Source organism: Rhinopithecus bieti, unplaced genomic scaffold (assembly GCF_001698545.2).
Source record: "Rhinopithecus bieti isolate Rb0 unplaced genomic scaffold, ASM169854v2 scaffold_14232, whole genome shotgun sequence".
Classification (NCBI taxonomy): Eukaryota; Metazoa; Chordata; class Mammalia; order Primates; family Cercopithecidae; genus Rhinopithecus; species Rhinopithecus bieti.
In genome coordinates, this window is record NW_016807906.1 from 493,196 (window position 1) to 511,699 (window position 18,504).

At 41.5% G+C, this 18,504-nt stretch overlaps 2 protein-coding genes across 4 annotated transcripts in view; both read left to right on the forward strand.

Moving 5' to 3' along the window:
* The window catches only part of LOC108537013 (phenylalanine--tRNA ligase, mitochondrial-like), a 65,486-nt gene extending 60,324 nt beyond the window's left edge, over positions 1-5,162 (forward strand). Inside the window, exon 4 of the mRNA XM_017884137.1 lies at positions 4,951-5,162. Within this exon, the coding sequence (XP_017739626.1) occupies positions 4,951-5,162 (212 nt within the window). The remainder of the gene's footprint in view (positions 1-4,950) is intronic.
* Positions 1-18,504, forward strand: part of LOC108537025 (phenylalanine--tRNA ligase, mitochondrial-like) — a 543,711-nt gene that overhangs the window by 180,222 nt on the left and 344,985 nt on the right. The window contains exon 1 of one of the 3 annotated variants that reach the window (XR_001887689.1): positions 13,649-13,824. The exons of 1 other annotated variant lie outside the window; for it this stretch is intronic. Coding sequence is in view for 1 of the 2 variants with exons in the window: in XM_017884140.1 (XP_017739629.1) it covers positions 13,821-13,824 (4 nt within the window). In the remaining variant the exon portion in view is untranslated. Of the gene's footprint in view, positions 1-13,648; positions 13,825-18,504 lie in introns of those variants that run through there. One more of the 3 variants, XM_017884140.1, reaches the window with a different exon arrangement.

Consider the following 18,504-nt stretch of genomic DNA (forward strand, 5'->3'; position numbering starts at 1 on the left):
CTGCTAACTCCATCCTGTGTATTTTTCATTTCATTCATTTGCTTCAGTTTGGATATTTTTAATATCATCCCTGTTTCAACTTAAAATGTTTAGTCTTTCCTCTAGCTTTTTGAACATAGCAAATATTATTATAATTTTAACTCATTTTTTTCCTACTAATTCTGACATCTGTCATTCCTTGGTGAATTGCTTTTGATTTTTCTGTTCTTTATGTATTTTGTTTCTATTTTGCATGCCTGGTAATTTACTGTAGGATATTGCCAAACATCGTTAATTTTACCTTCTGATGCATTGGATGTTTTTTACCTTCCTAATATCCACGAGCTTTGTTCTGGGATTACTTAGAAACACTTTGATCCTTTTAGGTCTTCTTTTTAAGCCTTATTAGGCAGGACCAGTATAGAGTTTAGTCTGGGGATAGTTTTGCCCAATACCTGTGCCAGACCTGTCTTAGCTCTGTAACTGATAACCCGTGAATTACGAGGCTTTTCCGCTTGGCTGTTGAGAACTGGCACTATTCCTGGTCCTGTGTGAGCTCCATCTTTATTCCCTCTAATCCTTTTGTGTGCTTTGTTCCCTGACCGCAGGTAGATTTTTCAACACACATGATCAGTGTTCGGTTGAATACTGAAGGGGTTCCTCTGCAGATCTCCAGAGTTCTCTGCACAGCTCTCTTCTCTCCTTTCCTCTGCCCTGAGAATTCTAGCTATCCTGCCTCGTCCAGACTCCCGGCTCTGTCTCCTCAAATCAAAGAGACTGTTGGGCTCTCCCGTGCTCTCCTTCCTTCCTGGAGCAATGTCAGGTCTCGCCCCTCCGGGGGGCCTGTGTCCTTGGTCACCTGGTGTCCCATGTTTTGAGTGGTGTTATTTTATATATTTGTCTGTTTTTTATTTTATTTTATTTTGTAGTTTTTCATATGGAGGGGTAAAACTGGTTTATTATTCTGTCCTGTCCAGATGTGGAAGTTTCTCTTTTTCATTTGAATCGTTTGGCTACTCCTTCTGGACCTTCCTTCCTGCAATTTTTATTACATCTCATTCCCCTATTCGCCTCCATTATATTCTTACGTCTCTGTCATCACTTACTCTGTGTGCCTTTTTTGGTCTTCTTTTCTGATGCAGCTTAATGTTTGTGACAGGAACTCTTTGAAAGGGTGGCTAGTGTTTTCCTTCTCAGAGAAGGATTTGACTGGGAGATGGATACAGTCCTGAAGATGCATTTTTAGATCTGGTTTACAAAACCAGAATTTTTTGAATTTTATTTTCTAGAACACATCAGTGAGTTATGCTTTCATGTATCTCTTAGGATGTCTAAAACACACTTATTTTAAGGTTTCAGATTGTTTCATAAAAATAATCTCATCTGAGGTAAGTTAATGTTTTTTTTTTTTTGAGACGGAGTCTCGCTCTGTCGCCCAGGCTGGAGTGCAGTGGCCGGATCTCAGCTCACTGCAAGCTCCGCCTCCCGGGTTCACGCCATTCTCCTGCCTCGGCCTCCCGAGTAGCTGGGACTACAGGTGCCCGCCACCTTGCCCGGCTAGCTTTTTGTATTTTTTTTAGTAGAGACGAGGTTTCACCATGTTACCCAGGATGGTCTTGATCTCCTGACCTCGTGATCCGCCCGTCTCGGCCTCCCAAAGTGCTGGGATTACAGGCTTGAGCCACCGCGCCCGGCCAGCAGTCAAATCTTAAAGCTCCAAAATGATCTCCTTTGACTCCATGTCTCACATACAGGTCAGGCTGATGCAAGAGGTGTGTTCCCATGGTTTTGGGCAGCTCTGCTCCTGTGGCTTTGCAGGGTATAGCCTCCTTCCTAGCTGCTTCCATGGGCTGGCGCTGAGTGTCTGCGGCTTTTCCAGGTGCCTGGTGCAAGCTGTTGTGGATCTACCATTCTGGGGTCTGGAGGACGGCGTCCCTCTTCTCACAGCTCCACTAAGTGGTGTCCCAGTAGGGACTCTGTGTGGGGGCGCCTACCCTACGTTTCCCTTCTGCACTGCCCTAGCAGAGGTTCTCCATGAGGACCCTGCCCCTACAGCAAACTTCTGCCTGGGCATCCAGGCATTTCCATGCATCTTCTGAAATCTAGGTGGAGGTTCCCAAATCTCAATTCTTGACTTCTGTGTACTCGCAGGCTCAACACCACATGGAAGCTGCTAAGGTTTGAGGCCTGCACCCCCTGAAGTCACGGCCCAAGCTCTGCGTTGACCCCAGTAATGACTGGGATGCAGGGGACCAAGTCCCTAGGCACACAGCATGGGGATCCTGGGCCTGGCCCATGAAACCACTTTTTGCCACTAGGCCTCCAGGCCTGTGATGAGAAGAGCTGCCACAAATACCTCTGACATGTCCCAGAGACATTTTCCTCATTGTCTTGGGGATTAACATTCTGCAGCCAGCTTGAATTTCTTCTCAGAAAGTGGGATTTTCTTTTCTATTGCATTGTCACGCTGCAGATTTTCCAAATTTTTATGCTCTGCTTTCCTTATAAAGCCAAATGCTTTAACAGCACCCAATTCACCTCTTGAATGCTTTGCTGCTTAGATATTTCTTCTGCCAGATCCCTAAATCGTGTCTCCCAAGTTCAAAGTTACACAGATCTCTAGAACAGAGACAAAATGCCGCCAGTGCCTTTGCTGAAACATAACAAGAGTTACCTTTGCCCCAGTTCCCAACAAGTTCCTCATCTCCATCTGAGACCACCTCAACCCGGACTTCATTGTCCATATCACTATCAGCTTTTGGTCAAAGCCATTCAACAAGTCTCTAGGGAATTTCAAACTTTCCCACATTTTTCTGCTTTCTTCTGAGCCCTCCAAACTATTCCAGCCTCTTCCTTTTACAGTTTCAAAGTCACTTACACATTTTTGGATGTGTTTTCAGCAGTGCCCCACTCTGCTGGCACCAATTTACTGTATTAGTTTGTTTTCACACTGCGGATAAAAACATACCTGAGACTGGGAGGAAAACTGGGCTTAATGGACTCACAGTTTCACGTGGCTGGGGAGGCCTCACAATCATGGCGGAAGGTGAAAGGCATATCTCACATGGTGGCAGATAAGAGAAGAGAGCTTGTGCAGGGAAATTCCTGTTTTTAAACCCATCAGATCTCATGAGACTTACTCACTATCAGGAGAACAACATGGGAAAACCTGCCCCTGTGACTCAGTTACCTCCCACTGGGTCCCTCCCACAACACGTGGGAATTCAAGATGAGATTTGGGTGGGGACACAGCCAAACCACATCGCCTTTTATCTTTCAACTTAGACTCTGCCGGTTAGGTTCTCTTTCTCTTTCTCTCTCTCTCTCTCTCTTTAAATCATGAATGTCACTGTTGTGTGTTAGGAGAACAAGGACACAGACCGTACCTTCTTGGTCTCATGAGTGTGCTTTGTGTTGGAAGCTGAGTTAATGTGGTGTTGCACTGTCTGCTCCAGTGGAGGGCAGCATGGGGCTGTGCTGTCCCACACACCTGGTTCTGATCCTGGCATTTACTCTCTTCTGTAAACCGAGATTAGATGTGTAAGCTGTCGCAGTCACATTTCCCTCATCTGCAAAGTGGGAATGAGAGTAATGATTGTGCAGTGTATATGCCAACCTCACATCAGCGTAAGTATGAAGTGAGAGGAGGCATGGGAAATGTTTAGCACAGTGCCCAGCACATAGTAAATGAACAGTAAATGTCAGTTACTCAGGAACACAATTTAGAAATGTTTATTTTTTCATATTTTATTAAAAAGTGAGATACTTCAGATTATGAGCTGAATTTCATGACATTCAGTGAAAAAAAATTACCCACTGAGTGTTTATGAGGTGCCAGGTACTGTGTTAGGTTTTTTACACACTGTTGCATGCTGAATTGTCACAGAAACTCTGTGAGATATTCTTATTTTTGACAAAACTGAAGCAGCGCGAGGTGAAGTAACGGGCCTGAAGTCACTCAGCTGCAAGTGATAAAGCTGAGATTTGCTTCTAGATCTGTGTTGGCTCTTAGATCCAGGCTGCCCCCCAACCGACCAGCTTTATGGAGGCTGGTGTGTGAGCCTTCTGTCTACAATGCCTCTCTGTGTAGCCTGCAGGGATCTGAAGATGGTTTCCTTCGAGAATGGGTTGATGAGAGGATCGAAGACCAAAGGGCTGTGCTGTGGCTTTCCCTGAGGCTGGGATGCTCTTGGACTGTCCCCTCTGCTGCTTGATAGAGAGCAGGGGAGTGATCACTTAACCTAGTGCCTCTGAACCCATACCCAGATTTCAGAATGAGGGGCCCATTAACTGGTGCCATACTCCATTTCTCATTTCCTTGTGAGGTAGAGAAACGATCGTATCATCTTACGATCCAAGCCCTAGTCAGAAGGATCCCTGTGTAGAGGAGTCCCAGGGAAACAGTGTGGAACTACACTTTCACACACTGGTCTTTCTGCCAAGCAGAAGAATAATAGCTGTGGGACCAGTTACGCCATTGCCAATGGTGGAGGAAATCGCCTGCCTTTTATTTTTCCCCTGTTGCTTTGTGTATGTCTTAGCAGGAGTCGTTGTGGCTGAAACAGTGTTAATATCTTCTGCTGTGTGCTTGGGAGGTCCCACACTGGAGGATTTTATTACCCTCTCTGAGAGGAAAGAGGTGGTATTTACCATTAACTTTGTAGTAGGAATGGTTTTATTCCACTTGGCACTCCGCAGCGCTGGACTCCAGGGTACATGGTTGTGTGGACACATAGGATATATATGGCACTGTTAAAGAGTCACAGTGGTGGCATTGCCAGGTTTGTAAGGCCCTAGGTAGAGATGAAGTGTAAGTCATGAATGACTTCATGCTGCGTGTGAGGTGGGCTTTGGAAACAGAATCAGTGTTTGTATTCCCACATGGATGCTTCAGGCTTTAAAAGTGCCTCTTCTTCCTATGATTGCCAGCCGCATTTACTGAGTCCAGAAGACACTCTTTTCTCCTCTTAGGGGAGAGACGAGATGCAAACAGCAAGGGTGAGGATGGCAGCCCTGGGAATCTTATCTGTGGGTTTTCAACTGTTGCTTTATCTAAGTGGGAGCTGTGTAAGAGGGTCGAGCTGGTATTCTTTTATCAGCAAAGCCCTGGATCTTTGTCTGGGACCTACAGTCTCATTGTATTCCTTTACCAGTTAGTTCTATGGCCTTGGACCCTGAGCTAATGTTAGTGCAAAATATTATACAACACCTATTGAGGGTGTTTTGGCAGTATTTATTAAAATCATAAAAGCCTTTACTCTTCATCTCAACAGGGTATTTAGTCACAGCATTGCTTTCAGTAGCAAAATACTGAATATACTCCAAGTGTGTGTCAGTAAGACTTCTTATATGAATGTGGGCCACACGCAGGAATCTTTGGCAGGAGTAAGAAAAGGATTGAGGTCGTGCTGTATGCCTTCATATGGAGAGGCCTCCAGACACATCATTCAGTGAAAAAAGTGTGGTGCCACGTAACGTGCACACTATGCTGCTCGTTGTATAAGAAAGGAGGGAAAATAGAAACAGATACTTGTACTGGCTTGCATCTGGCAGTAAAAAGGAAACCCTGAGAGTTTACTGTAAGGGTCCAGGAGATTGGGGTAAGATGGGAAAGGGAGGTAAGTGAGGCTTCTTCGTCATACCCTATTACATAATGAGATGGATTCTGTTACAGTATTTTGATTTTGAACCTTGTGAACGCATTACCTATTCAAAACAAAACAATGTCTAAAAGAACGCGGTTAGAACACTATTGAAACATCAGGAAAACACGGGCTCTATCGAAAGGTTATGGGTCTTCAACAGAAGCAGAAGAGATGGAATCATCAGGTGTCTTTGACGGTGGCGGCGGTGCGATTTCCCTTGGTTAGATTGTGGTTATCGAAGATGATCCCAGCTTTTTAAGAATTTATTCCCAGCCAGAGAGTCCCCTCCTTCCTTTTTCTTTCCACGTTCCTTTCCTTCCTTGGATACACGCTGTATAGCTGTTCAGAAAGTGTGAGTAGCAACACTTATGTTAGACCACTATATTCTACTATTTTTTTGTTTGTCAACTGAGGGAAAATCTATTTTAAAAATAATGCCAAACACCAGTGATTAATTGCATATTTGTTTAGTTAATTTAAAAAAAAATATTTGCTTTCATGAAGGGTACCCCTGGTATGGTGTAGAAAAATCACTAGTATATGCTCTAGTTTGGGCCAGGGATCTTTCAAAATTTAAATTCTACCGCCCGTGGAAGGCAGTTCTGATAGCAAAGTCCCACCTTTAAATGTAAACGGTATGGGAAACAGCAGAAGAATCTCTTTCATGAATCAATCAATCAGGGAAATGGAATGTGATGTTTCTTCAGAATGAGATCCATAACAAAGGTGGGATGGGATGGAATGACATCTACTTAAATGCTTACAGTATGTCAGACAGAGTGCTCAGCGCCTTCAGGGATTGGTGGGAAGAGACCACACACACACACACACACACACACACACACACACACACTCACACACACACACACCCTCCAAGTGTCCCTGGTTGGTCTTGCCAAAGGTGCCCCATCCCTGTGGCAGGTAGTGTCCTGCCAGAGTTGAGAAAGGCTTAGAATTCTTGCTCTACCTCTTCCATTTGGGCTCATGTCACTGTCCTGAAGGAATTTCTACTTAATTCTGAAGTTCCACTTGAGGGATTGCTTCTTGACTTTGGGCTCTCCTCATTCTTGAACAAACTCAGCATCCTCATTCAGAGGAGAAATTCGAGTCAGTGTCCAGACCTTCAAAGAGGATCGCTGCCTTTTGAGAAAACCTGGGCTCCCACAGGGTCTTTTCTTGAAACCACTGGGTGGTCTCCCTGGGTGGGACAGCAATCGTTCTCCCAGTGTAGAGAAAAGGCGGGCGGGGCTCCAAGAGGGTAAGTAAGACTTCACAGGAAAAAAGGTAGAAGGCTGAGGCTTGAACCCAGGTGTGGTTTTTTCCGAAAGTGTGCTTTCTTTTATGTGGCTCTAGGCTGAAAATTGAGGTGTAATTTTTGACAATTGCTGTCATCTCAGAGTTCTGAAGCCATTAAAAGAGCTCTGAGCTTCATCTGTGTGGTTTAGGAAATTAAGTTCCCCTTCCCCTCATAAAAGAAAGAAGGGAATAGAAAAAAAAAACACTTGGCATTATTTTCCGCTAGATATATAGTTCATATATACAGTTAATTATAGCCCCAATAAGAGGTTAGTCTTATGCAGAATGAATCCATATGATTTGGACATGCTTACTAAAAATTCTCCTCTATTAATATATAACACGAAATACATAATTTTTAGTAAATATTCTGACTTCTAATACTTGACATGTAAAGTAAGTCATACTCAACATAGTTTTGAGCTAGTTATCTGGCTTTTAATTGTATATTTTAATACAAGAAGCATGTCAAGATGCTTTTTCAGCTAGATATAATAATACCTACAGTAATTTTGGGATCATAGGGTGAAAAACAAGAAGAAAGTGTATTTTGGGGGTTATATCAAAGTATTCAAGAAATAATTTCACTACCAATGATTTTTTAAAAAAATCACTGTTAATGTATCAATGTAACAATTAATTAATTTATTTATTTGAGACTGAGCCTTACTCTGTCACTCAGGCTGGAGTGCAGTGGCTCAATCTTGGCTCACCGCAACCTCTACCTCCCAGGTTCAAGCAATTTTCATGCCTCAGCCTCCCGAGTAGCTGGTACTACAGGCATGTGCCACCACACCTGGGTAATTTTTGCATTTTTAGTAGAGATGGGGTTTCACCATGTTGGCAAGGCTGGTCTCGAACGCCTGATCTTAAGTAATCTGCCGGCCTCAGCCTCCCAAAGTACTGGGATTACAGGCATGAGCCACTGTGCCCAGCCCTCAATATAACAAATTTAAATTGTTAAAATGTATAAGAGAATATGGTATATTGGGAAAAAGTTCACATTAATATAATTTACTTTCAAATAATTACTATTTATGTTTGAAGTAGAGACACAGTCTACTCAAAAATAGTGCTTTGCAAATTTTGGCCTTTTTTTAGTTGACACACAATTGTACATATTTATGGGGTATAGAATGACATTTTAATACATGTATACAATGTGTGATGATGAAATTAGGGAAATTAGCATATCCATAATGATATTCTCTTCAATAAATGATGCTGGGCAAGTCCTATCTTCCTCACCGTATACAAACCCAACTCAAAATTGTTTAAAGACTTAAATGTAAGACCTGAAACCATAAAACTACTAGAAGAAAACATGGATGAATTGCTTCAGGACATTGGTCTAGGCAAAGGTTTTATGGATAAGACTTCAAAAGAACAGATTTTGACTTTTGTCTATTTATGGGAAAGAGGCAAATCTTAAGAACTGAAGAAGTTCTTAAAGTAGCAGAACAAAGGAAATGAATGGTGTATAGATTTGGCATTCTTTGTGGGATTGTATAGATTTTAAAAGGAAACTGAGCAGAGGATCTGAGGGGTAAAAGGATTAAAACTTCCTGATCTCATTAGACACAACTTTTACCAGTCTGTGTTTTCCGTTTTAGTTTCTATGGTGTTATCAATAGGTTCTGCTCCATTAAACTGTTAGTGTTTATCATCTCGGTGGATTCTGAAAAACATTGGCTAACTTCCCTGCTTTTCTTGCTTTGCTATGTGTAGTTTTCACTGTGGAGCAGTTACTTTCATTGTTGTCAAAAAAGACGCCTGCAGGATGCTTGAAGAGGAAGAAACTGAGGACTGTGGTGGCTGAGATCTTAAACCAAAAAAAGAGCAAGGGTTGATAAAACATATTTTATCTTAATAATTTGTTCAGCATTATAGAAATTTTCCATCCAAAGCTGTAATTGTTTTTTCTTATTATAGAAATGGTGAAGCAAAAGCCCTTCAGTGAAGGAAGGTTCCTGGAGAAGGGAAGAGCCATCACTTCACTTCTCAATTCTGTCCTTGAGTTGTGCTGACGCCATCAGCACCAGCAGCTCTAGTGGGTGTCTGTAAACAGGGACCTGTCTCTGTGGAGACCCAGCTTGCCATGAAACCATATGCAGTAGACTCTAACTGAGTTTAATAAACGTTGATTATGGAATAACTTTAATCAACAGTTGTAATTGTTTTGAGTGCTTATTAATGTCTTGAAGTGACTTCTTCTTGGACTAGGGGAACCTAAGGTATTACAGTTGTGAGAGATGAAGTTGTATAACTGAACTCTTCCGTATTTATTTAGCCTATCCAAAATGATTTTTTTTTTAACAGAACCTAAGGACATACTGAGAAAGTAAACTTGTGTAGAACTTACTTTACCGCTATGTTCCGAGCATTTAGGTAATGTTTAATTACATACAATTAATTACATTTAATTATATGAAATCATGATGTTAACCCTGAGTCCTGTTCCTGCTTTTGGTAAAATTCAGGCCAAATATCAAAAGCCAGGTACACAAAATATTTCGTTCCAAACTGTTCTCATAAAATGTTTTTTGCTTATCTGCGAAGAGTTATTAAAAAAAAGATAAAAATTATTTTGTCTGTCAGTCCTTCTGCACTCAGCTTACATGTCCCAAGGCGTCACACATTTCCGTTTGTTAGCAGGATTGTCTCTGGTGCTTTTTACAAAAATATTGATAGGGAATTGTTGGTCCTAAAGATGGGCAAGGATACAGGTATATAAATTCCTTCTTCTCAGAATACAATCCCAAATAAGCAGTGGCTCTGCATGTCCGAGCTGCCACACAGAAAAGTCGACTACTCTGGGGGACCTGGGGACATTTCTTCAATGGCCTGCAACAAGGCCACCTTTTTTTTCCCCCAGTTAGAAAAGTGTTGATGCGATCACAGCAATAAAAAGGAATGAACTGTTGATAGGTGCAACAACACAGGTGAATCTTAAAATAACCATGGTGAAAGAAGCCAGAAAAAAAGGAGTACATTCTATATGATTTCATTTTTATAAAATTCTAGGAAATGCAAACTCATGTATAGTGACAGAAGAAATCAGTGGTTGCCTGCGGATGTCGGGGGTCAGGAGAAGAGTGGGGCAGTGGGCGGGAGGTAGGATTACAAAGGGGCATGAGAAAACTGGGAGGTGATGGTTATGTTCATTATTTTGATTGTGGTGGCAGTATCATGGGTGCATACGTATGTCAGTATTTGTCACATTGTACATTTATATCTGTGCACTGTAATGTTTGTCTATTATACCACAGAGAAAATAAGAAGGGGAAATACTGTATGACTGTTGTAAACAGAAATCAGTTGACACTTGTCATAGACAGTAGGTAAGAAGGAAAATAAATGCAATTAAAACAAAACAAAGAAAAATCTGCCTTCTACTGTGGAATCTGGGGCATAGGAAAGCCCCCTGTGTTTGATAATTACACTCTTATCTAATGTTTGACTCTCAAAATATCTTTGTTGATGGGCAGGAAATTATGTTTTAACTGTCAAGAGCTGGGTTTTGGGGCCGAGTGCCGTGGCTCGTACATGTAATTCCAGCACTTTGGGAATTTGAGTCAGGAGGATTGCTTGAGGCCAGAAATTCAAGACCAGCCTGGTCAACACAGCGAGACTTCATCTCTAAAGTAAAAAAATTAGAGAAATTAGCTAGGCATGATGATGCGTGCTTGTAGTCCCAGCTACTCAGAGGCTGAGCCAAGAGGATTGCTTGAGCCCTGGAGTTTGCAGTTACAATGAACTATGATTGTGGTGCCACTGCACTCCAGCCTGGGTGACAGCGTGGGATCCTATCAAACAAAACAAAAAAACAGCAAGAGCAGGGGTTTTGGTGTTGGGCAGAGCAGACCTGGATTTGGCACAGTGGCCCAGTCATCTGCTAGCTGTGGGACTTGGGGCAAAACTGTTGCCTTTTTTTTTTTTTTTCCCTGAATCTATGAAATGGGTTGGTAGAAGCATAGTAAGTCTTCAATAGATGGAAGCCATTTTGTCATTATTTTATTTGCTTCACATTGTGATTTACACAAGATTTTTAAAATGTAGGTAGTTTGGGGTGAGAACATACAGTATTCTAAGTTCACGAGGGGCATGTCCATATTACCATGGAGAATCGAGTACTTTAGCAAAGCGTTGCCTAAAAAAAGAAGAGGTCAGCACGGGAAGGGGAAGGAGCACAGGGACAGGAACATAGGATTTGTCAAAATGCCCACTTTTTTCTATGTTCTTCTCAGTGGGCATCGAGTTCCTAGGTGACCCTCTGATATGGTTTCACTGCTTTTGGTGACCTCTGCTCTTTGCAGGCTTTAATTGTTTTAAATTCATTAGTCTTTTCCCTTGTTAAATAGTAAGGCCATTGCTTAAATTTCAGCACTTTTTCTCATAAGTGCTATATTTATGTTTGCTTATTTAGAAACTCATTCTGGCGTTTAGCATATGTACTTTTTATCATTCATCTGTAGGAAAAATGTTGGACTTTTAAAATGTTTTGCTTAAAATTGACTGATAGATTTTTTTTTTTTTTTTTTTTTTTTGAGACGGAAGGTCTCGCTTTGTCGCCAGGCTAGAGTGCAGTGCTGGATCTCCAGCTCACTGCCCAAGGCTCCGCCTCCCCGCGGTTCACGCCATTCTCTGCCTCAGCGCCTCCCGAGCTAGCTAGGGAAAAGCCACAGGCGCCGCCCAACCTCGCCCCGGCTTAGTTTTTTTTGTATTTTTTGTAGAGCACGGCGGTTTTACCGTGTTAGCCAGGATCGGGTCTCGATCTCCTGACCTCAGTCCGATCCGCCCGTCTCGGCCTCCCAAAGTGGTCGCATGGGATTACAGGCTTGAGCCACTGCACCCAGGCCGATTCTGATAGATTTGTGTAATCTCTGTTACTTTATTAGTTTATAACTTAAAAATCATATATATTATTTTGTATACTTATGGAAGTAAATTAGTTTGTTTCTTGTTTGTTTTTTAAATTGGTCATCATGATTGATTGTTTTAATTTTTATTGTTTGGAGGAATATTATTGTAAAAATATACTTTTTTCTAACTCTGAAAAATATTTGCTTCATTTTCAGTATATAGAAACTAACAGGAACTTACTTGCTTTCCATGCATCTTGCCAGTTTTTTCTTCTGCCAAGCTGGTGGCCAGGGGATTTGCAAGTGCATGTATGATTTGGTTTCAGAGCCGCGTCCTGGAATATACACAAAAGTGTTTTTTATATTGGAGAAGACAGCTCTCATGTTTTTTCATCTCTAATATAGTTTAAGATTTATTGCTCTCTTTCGCCCTAACATGTTGCAAATTAGTTTGTTTTTTGCTATTAATTTTACTCAGAATGTAGTAATATTTGTGTATTGTTTGTCATTAGTGGAAAGGGAAAATATTGATCACAAGGACAAGGCAGACGGCTATTTTAACACTACCTTATTTGTTTCTTTGGAATAACTTTGCCAGCGCTGGAGCATAGATGGGTAGCACTGCTAGCTTTTCCTTTTACACATCCTTCCTTTGAGATGGAGATAACGTTTCATGCGGAGAAATGGGCTGGAAGTTCTTGGCTGCGGGTGTGTGTCTGATATTGGTAATCATAATTTGGTCATATTCCATGTGATTCTATATAAGTTTCCCACATTTTGTTTACATTCTATATTTTCTAAGTCTTCTCTCCTCCCTTCTCAGGCAGCTCACTGCACACTTGCAGGCTATTTACATACTTCTATGGGGACAGCAGCATCATTGGTCTCTCTTCAGAATTCCCCTCTAGATTCTGTCTTTGTTATATCTCTCTAATAGGTCCCTGGAAAATAATACTCTATTATTCTATTGCGTTGTCTTGTCTTTGGAGATCCTGTCAACTTTTGTCTGTCTGGATTTGTACTTTTGTTGATTTTGTATTCGTTGATACGTTGCTTTGTAATTGCTTCTTATTATAAGTGTTGTCTGTTCTATTTGTCACTAGGAGTTGTAGTTTGTTTTCAGCTATTTACGGAACTAAAGACAAATGCATTAATCCATTTTTGTTCTTACTGCACTTAGTAGTAGGGTCCCAAATTCAGCAAGTATTTTATAATGCACTAAAACGCTGTTTAGTGTAAAAACACATAGGCCCATGATGCTTAATCCACACCTCCCTCTGATAGCCAGTGCCCCTGGACTGAGAGAAAAGTGGAAACACAAGGTTGCTGATTGAATTCTACCCACTTATCTATAGGCATTTCAGAAAAAGATCTGTTGTGTCTCTTTTTTTCTGTTCTATGTATCCATTGCTTTGTGAGTTCTTTTTTAAGTCACTATCTGAGTTTAGTATTTTTTTAAAGTAACTATTCTGCATTTAGCATTTTTTAAAGTCACTATATATATTTCTGAATCTGACCTTTTTAACTCACTGTCTGTTTAGTCTTGATATTTTTTTTTGTTCACTAATCTGATTTAATTTAAAAATATTACAGGCTCGTGCCTGTAGTCCCAGCACTTTAGGAGGCTGAGGTGGGTGGATCCCCTGGGGTCAGAAGTTCGAGACCAGCCTGGCCAACATGGTGAAACCCTGTCTCTACTAAAATACAAAATGAGCCGGGTGTGGTGGTGTGCCTGTAATCACAGCTACTTGGAAGGTTGAAATATATATATATTTTCTTTTTTTTCTTTTTTTTTTTCAGAGTATAAATTCTCCAAGGAAAAAAAGGGAAAGTTGGTTTGGACTGGGCATGTGAGCTCACTGCATGAGCAGTGAGGAAATGATGTAGATTGTTCAGGAAACCTATCTTGTTCTGCTCCCTTAGAAGGACACTTGCTGCTTGACCTTGGAGGGCAGTTCTGACTCAGGGTTCACCGCCCAGCCTCTTGTAACAGAATGAAGAGGAGTCCTTCTTGGTAGCTAAGAAATGTGAATAGACCATGGGTAAGGACATATATGTGGGGATGGGCTTGGAAAATGAGGATGAGCAGGCAGGGTGCATAAAGTGCAAGAGCTTGTGTTACCTCGGCTGGGAGACTGGAGGCCTGGCCTTCCCTTCTTACTCTTAGGTACTCTCTAGCTGCAGAGGCCTGGACTCCACAGGCTCCCAGATTCCTCTTCATCCTGCTGAGAAAGCCTCAGGAGAAAGCCTGGCACAGGGCTGGAGGCTTCGTGGACAGTTTTAAAATAGGTGAAGAGCTGTCCTAGAGGAGAGGGAGCACAGGGGTTGACATCAGGACTTGGGAGGAGAAGTTGTGAGGCCTGGGCTTAGGTGTCTGGAAACCCAGGGTTTTGTCACAACTCTGTTCATTAACAGCTATGTATCTTTAGGCAGGGTTCATCACCCCATGAGCCTTGGCCTTCTCATGGTTAAGATGGGTGCAGGGATGCACCCTCAGAGTTCTATTATGGGGATAGATTGAGAGGATTCCTCTAAAGTGCTTAGCAAAAGGGTCTGGCACACAGTGAACATTCAATAAAATTAACTGCTGATGTTGTTATACTGAAAATTTTCTAATGGTTAGAGCCATTTATCAACAGAGGGTCCCCTTAGTAGGAAATATTTAAACAGAAGTTGTTCTTGCGTGTCATAGAAACAATTTCTAACCAAATGTAATTTGTTACCTCTTTGACCTGTAGTCATGTCTGTGTCCGTGATTTTATACTGAGTGAGTGATTTTACAGGGAAAAGAAAAGTAAGAGTAATAAACAGGAAGAAAAGGAAAATCAGCTTAATAGACGTATATGCATCTCAACAGAAAACGTAAAATACCGGGCGTGAATATGAAATATTTAATCTCTCCTTGAGTAGGAGCTGACTTCAAATACCTCTGTGATGTTTTGATAGTTTTGTTTTTTAGAAAAGACTTGAATGGCTGCTCGGCTTCCTCCCAGCAATGCCTGGTGTCAGGAGGCTGGAGCTCAGAAAGCAAATCAGGGACGATCAGCTTACACATTAGTTGTCGCTTGGAATTGCACTTCCTTGCACGGTTTCCAATATCCTTGATGGGTTTTATGAGGTTGATTCACACAGTAATTGGCTGAATATTGTTATCTGAAACAGGTTTCAAAGTCATTATTGCACATTAATGAGGCTGCTGTTCTGCAATTAGATCAGCCGTGTTAGATATTCTTGAATGGAATGATAAAGTGAAAAGACACCTAAGTTGTAAATATGTTTCAGAGAGTCACAGTGATGGTAGGATGTGCTTTGAGTTTTGGGGAAACTGTACACATAAAATTAATTAATTAATTAATTTTGAGACAGAGTCTCACTCTGTTGCCCAGGCTGGAGTGAAGTGGCACGATCTCAGCCCACTGCAACCTCTGCCCCCCGGCTGGGTTCAAGCCATTCTTGGGCCTCAGCCTCCCGAGTAGCTGGGATGACAGGCGCCCTCCAACACACCTGGCTAATTTTGTATTTTAGTAGACATGGGATTTCACCATGTTGGCCAGGCTGGTCTCGAACTCCTGACCTCAGGTGATCCACCCACCTTGGCCTCCCAAAGTGCTAGGATTACAGGCATGAGCCACTGCGCCCAGCCATAACATTTAAGTTAAATATTTCGCAAGAGAGGGAAACGAAAGAAATGGAAGAAGAGACAACTGTATAGAAGAGATTCTGTGTAGACTTTGCTATTTGAATTTGAAGTTACTGTGACAGAGTTCTGCTCTGTGTTCTCAAATTCGAAGGTGTTTGGATGGCTGTAGTTAAAATTTGTAAACTGCCTGGCAGTCACTAACCACAGACATTTGCAAGTGCAGCTAATTTTCTGTTTTTTGAGTTCATATGGCATGGAGAAAGACCGAATATGTGTACTTTATCCTGCTCGTTCAGTTTTGCTGTTCTTTCTATCTCTTCTGTGTTTGCTTCCCTGCTCTCCCTTCCTTTTCCTCCCCACCCCTGCTCTTTCCCTCTCTTTACTTTTCCTCATTCCCTTCTGATTTTAAAGAGAACTTCCAAGAAACAATATAATTGATGACTCCCCTTTAAGGTTCTTATAGAGAATCAGGTGAGTGCTAAAATAACCAGAAAACAAAGAAGCTGATGGAGCAATGATAGTGGCAGACATCAGTTGAGTCCTTCCTGGATGCCAGCATCCCATAAAGCATGCTTTATATGCTTTCTTTCATTTAACCTTGCTAACAAGGTTCCAAGGTAGATGCTATTATAACCCGTGTTGTACAGAACCGGAGAAAGGTAATTCAGATCAAATAGCTAGACAGTGCTAGTGAAACTTGCCAAGTCTTTCTGACAACAGTTAACTAATAAGCTATGCTCCCCAAATAGTAAATTGCATGATTTTGAAGTTGCTAAAATGCATTTCAAATAAATCATTCTGCCTAACATAGAATGAAAGAACTGAAATAAAATGAAACAAATACATAGCAAGCAAAACTTTATTTGTTCCGTAGTTACCTCTATGGAAGGGCTATGCCCCATGTGTGTTCTCTCCCTGTGGTAAAGTGTGTTTAATTAAAGCATGAAATTAGATTGCTAATTTGAACAGTCAGTAAAACATTTTATTACACATTTAAGCGACTGTGGCATATATGTGTTTTATGTGTGGAACATGGCCTTCTAAATGGCTTCTAGCATTTTACTTTATTCTTCTTCCCTAAGTCGTAGTGTCTTCACCATTGCTTTCAGGATCCTTAGACTGAGTGATTATGATGTGACTGGTTTTCAGGCTGAGTTGGTTGTTTTCTTTTAGGGAGGTATTTTGAGGACAGTACTGAGTCACGTCCCCAAATACTCCACACTTGCCTCCCGCTGGGCTGACTCAGGCTGCTGTGTCTTTTCACATTAGTAAATGGAGCGCCCCGTCCAGAACCATCACTGGGACAGCTATGGGCCGTGACCGTGCCAGGAAGGAATTCACCACTCCTTGCCCCTGTGAAGTTTAGAAGATTTTACGTGGGCCAAGAGGGAGAAGAAGCTTGATAGTTAAAAGTATCTTTTAAAATGAAATTTCCTTCCTTACCTTTTGTCAAAATTTAAAATTGGCTCTTTTGGGAAAACCTTGTAAACAGGTACATGAGCAGTTTCTGGTTTTAAAGGATCATTATTGACTTGCTTATCAAATATTTCTTGAAGTCCTTCTAAGGCTCTATCAAAGTGAGTAAGCATTGCTCCTGCTTTTGAAAATATCACAGCACACACAGACGTATAAACAAATGATTACAGTACCATGTGGTAAGTATTCATAACGGGGTACTGTGGGCAGAATGTGTGGGGAAGAGACGGGTTAGAGAAGGTGGTGCCAGGCCTTTCCCTGGTTACATTCAGGATGGAATATTAATGCGATAGGTGTTTGAAATGTGCATCCCAGAGTTAGTTAGGTTCTTGTTTGCAAGGAGAGATGTAGTTTCTCTTTGCTTTTCCTATATTAGCATGACTCTATTTCCAGTCTGCCCTTCTCTCTGGTAGTTGATCTCTCTAGCCTCTACACACACTTAACATGGTTCAGTGTTGTTGATCTAAGTTGGTGAATCTGTAATAGCATGACCCAAGGCAGTACTAGTAATAAATATGCCATTTATATAATTAGTGTCTTTTGTGTGCAAGGCACTGTGCTGGACAGAGGAAGTTAGGAAAACGGATGAAACATACCTTCTCCCTGTGAAAACTTGTAGCTCTGTGTACTAGGGCAGAGAATATTGTGTCGTTAGAACATAGTCATGCATAGAAATGCATTTTGTGAGCATGAGCTTTGTGAGACGAGAAAAGTGAACTGTGTCTATCAGTTGGATCGGCAGGGGCTTCCTAAAGGAGGCGGTCTTTGAACTGGGCCCTAAGTGGTCATTCTCAGACGTGTGACTAGTAATTACTTGGAGAGGTTATTTAAAATGTCTGTTCATAGAGCATCAGAATCTGGAGGTCTGGGATGGAGACCAAGATATGAATATTAAACAAATACCCTAGATAATTCTTGTGAATGGCCCAATTCAGAGCATACTTTGAAAAGTCTATAGCATAGGTTGAATATTTTCCCAATTTTTTGGGGATATAATTGAAGTGTAATGAACTGCACATATTTAAAGTATACAATTTGATCAATTATTGACATATGTTTACACCAGTGAAACCATCACCACAATCAAGATGATAAATGTTTTCATTCCCAGCTGTTTCTCATGCCCTTTTGTAATCTGTTCTTCCCCTTGTTCCTGTCTTCAGGCAATGACTGATCTACCTGCTGTCATTATAGATTAGTTTGGATTTTCTACTATTTTATATGAGTGGAATTGTACAGTGTGTATTCATTATACCTGGCTTCTTTCACTCAGCATATAATGATTTTGAGATTTATCCATGTTGTGTGTAGTGTGTATCAATTTATTCCTTTTTATCTGTTTGTTGTTTCATTGTAGTGTTTCATTGTAAAATTTTTTTTTTTTTTTTTTTTTTGAGACGGAGTCTCGCTCTGCCGCCCAGGCTGGAGTGCAGTGGCCGGATCTCAGCTCACTGCAAGCTCTGCCTCCTGGGTTTACGCCATTCTCCTGCCTCAGGCTCCCAACCAGCTGGGACTACAGGCGCCCGCCACGTCGCCCGGCTAGTGTTTTGTATTTTTTAGTAGAGACGGGGTTTCACCGTGTTAGCCAGGATGGTCTCGATCTCCT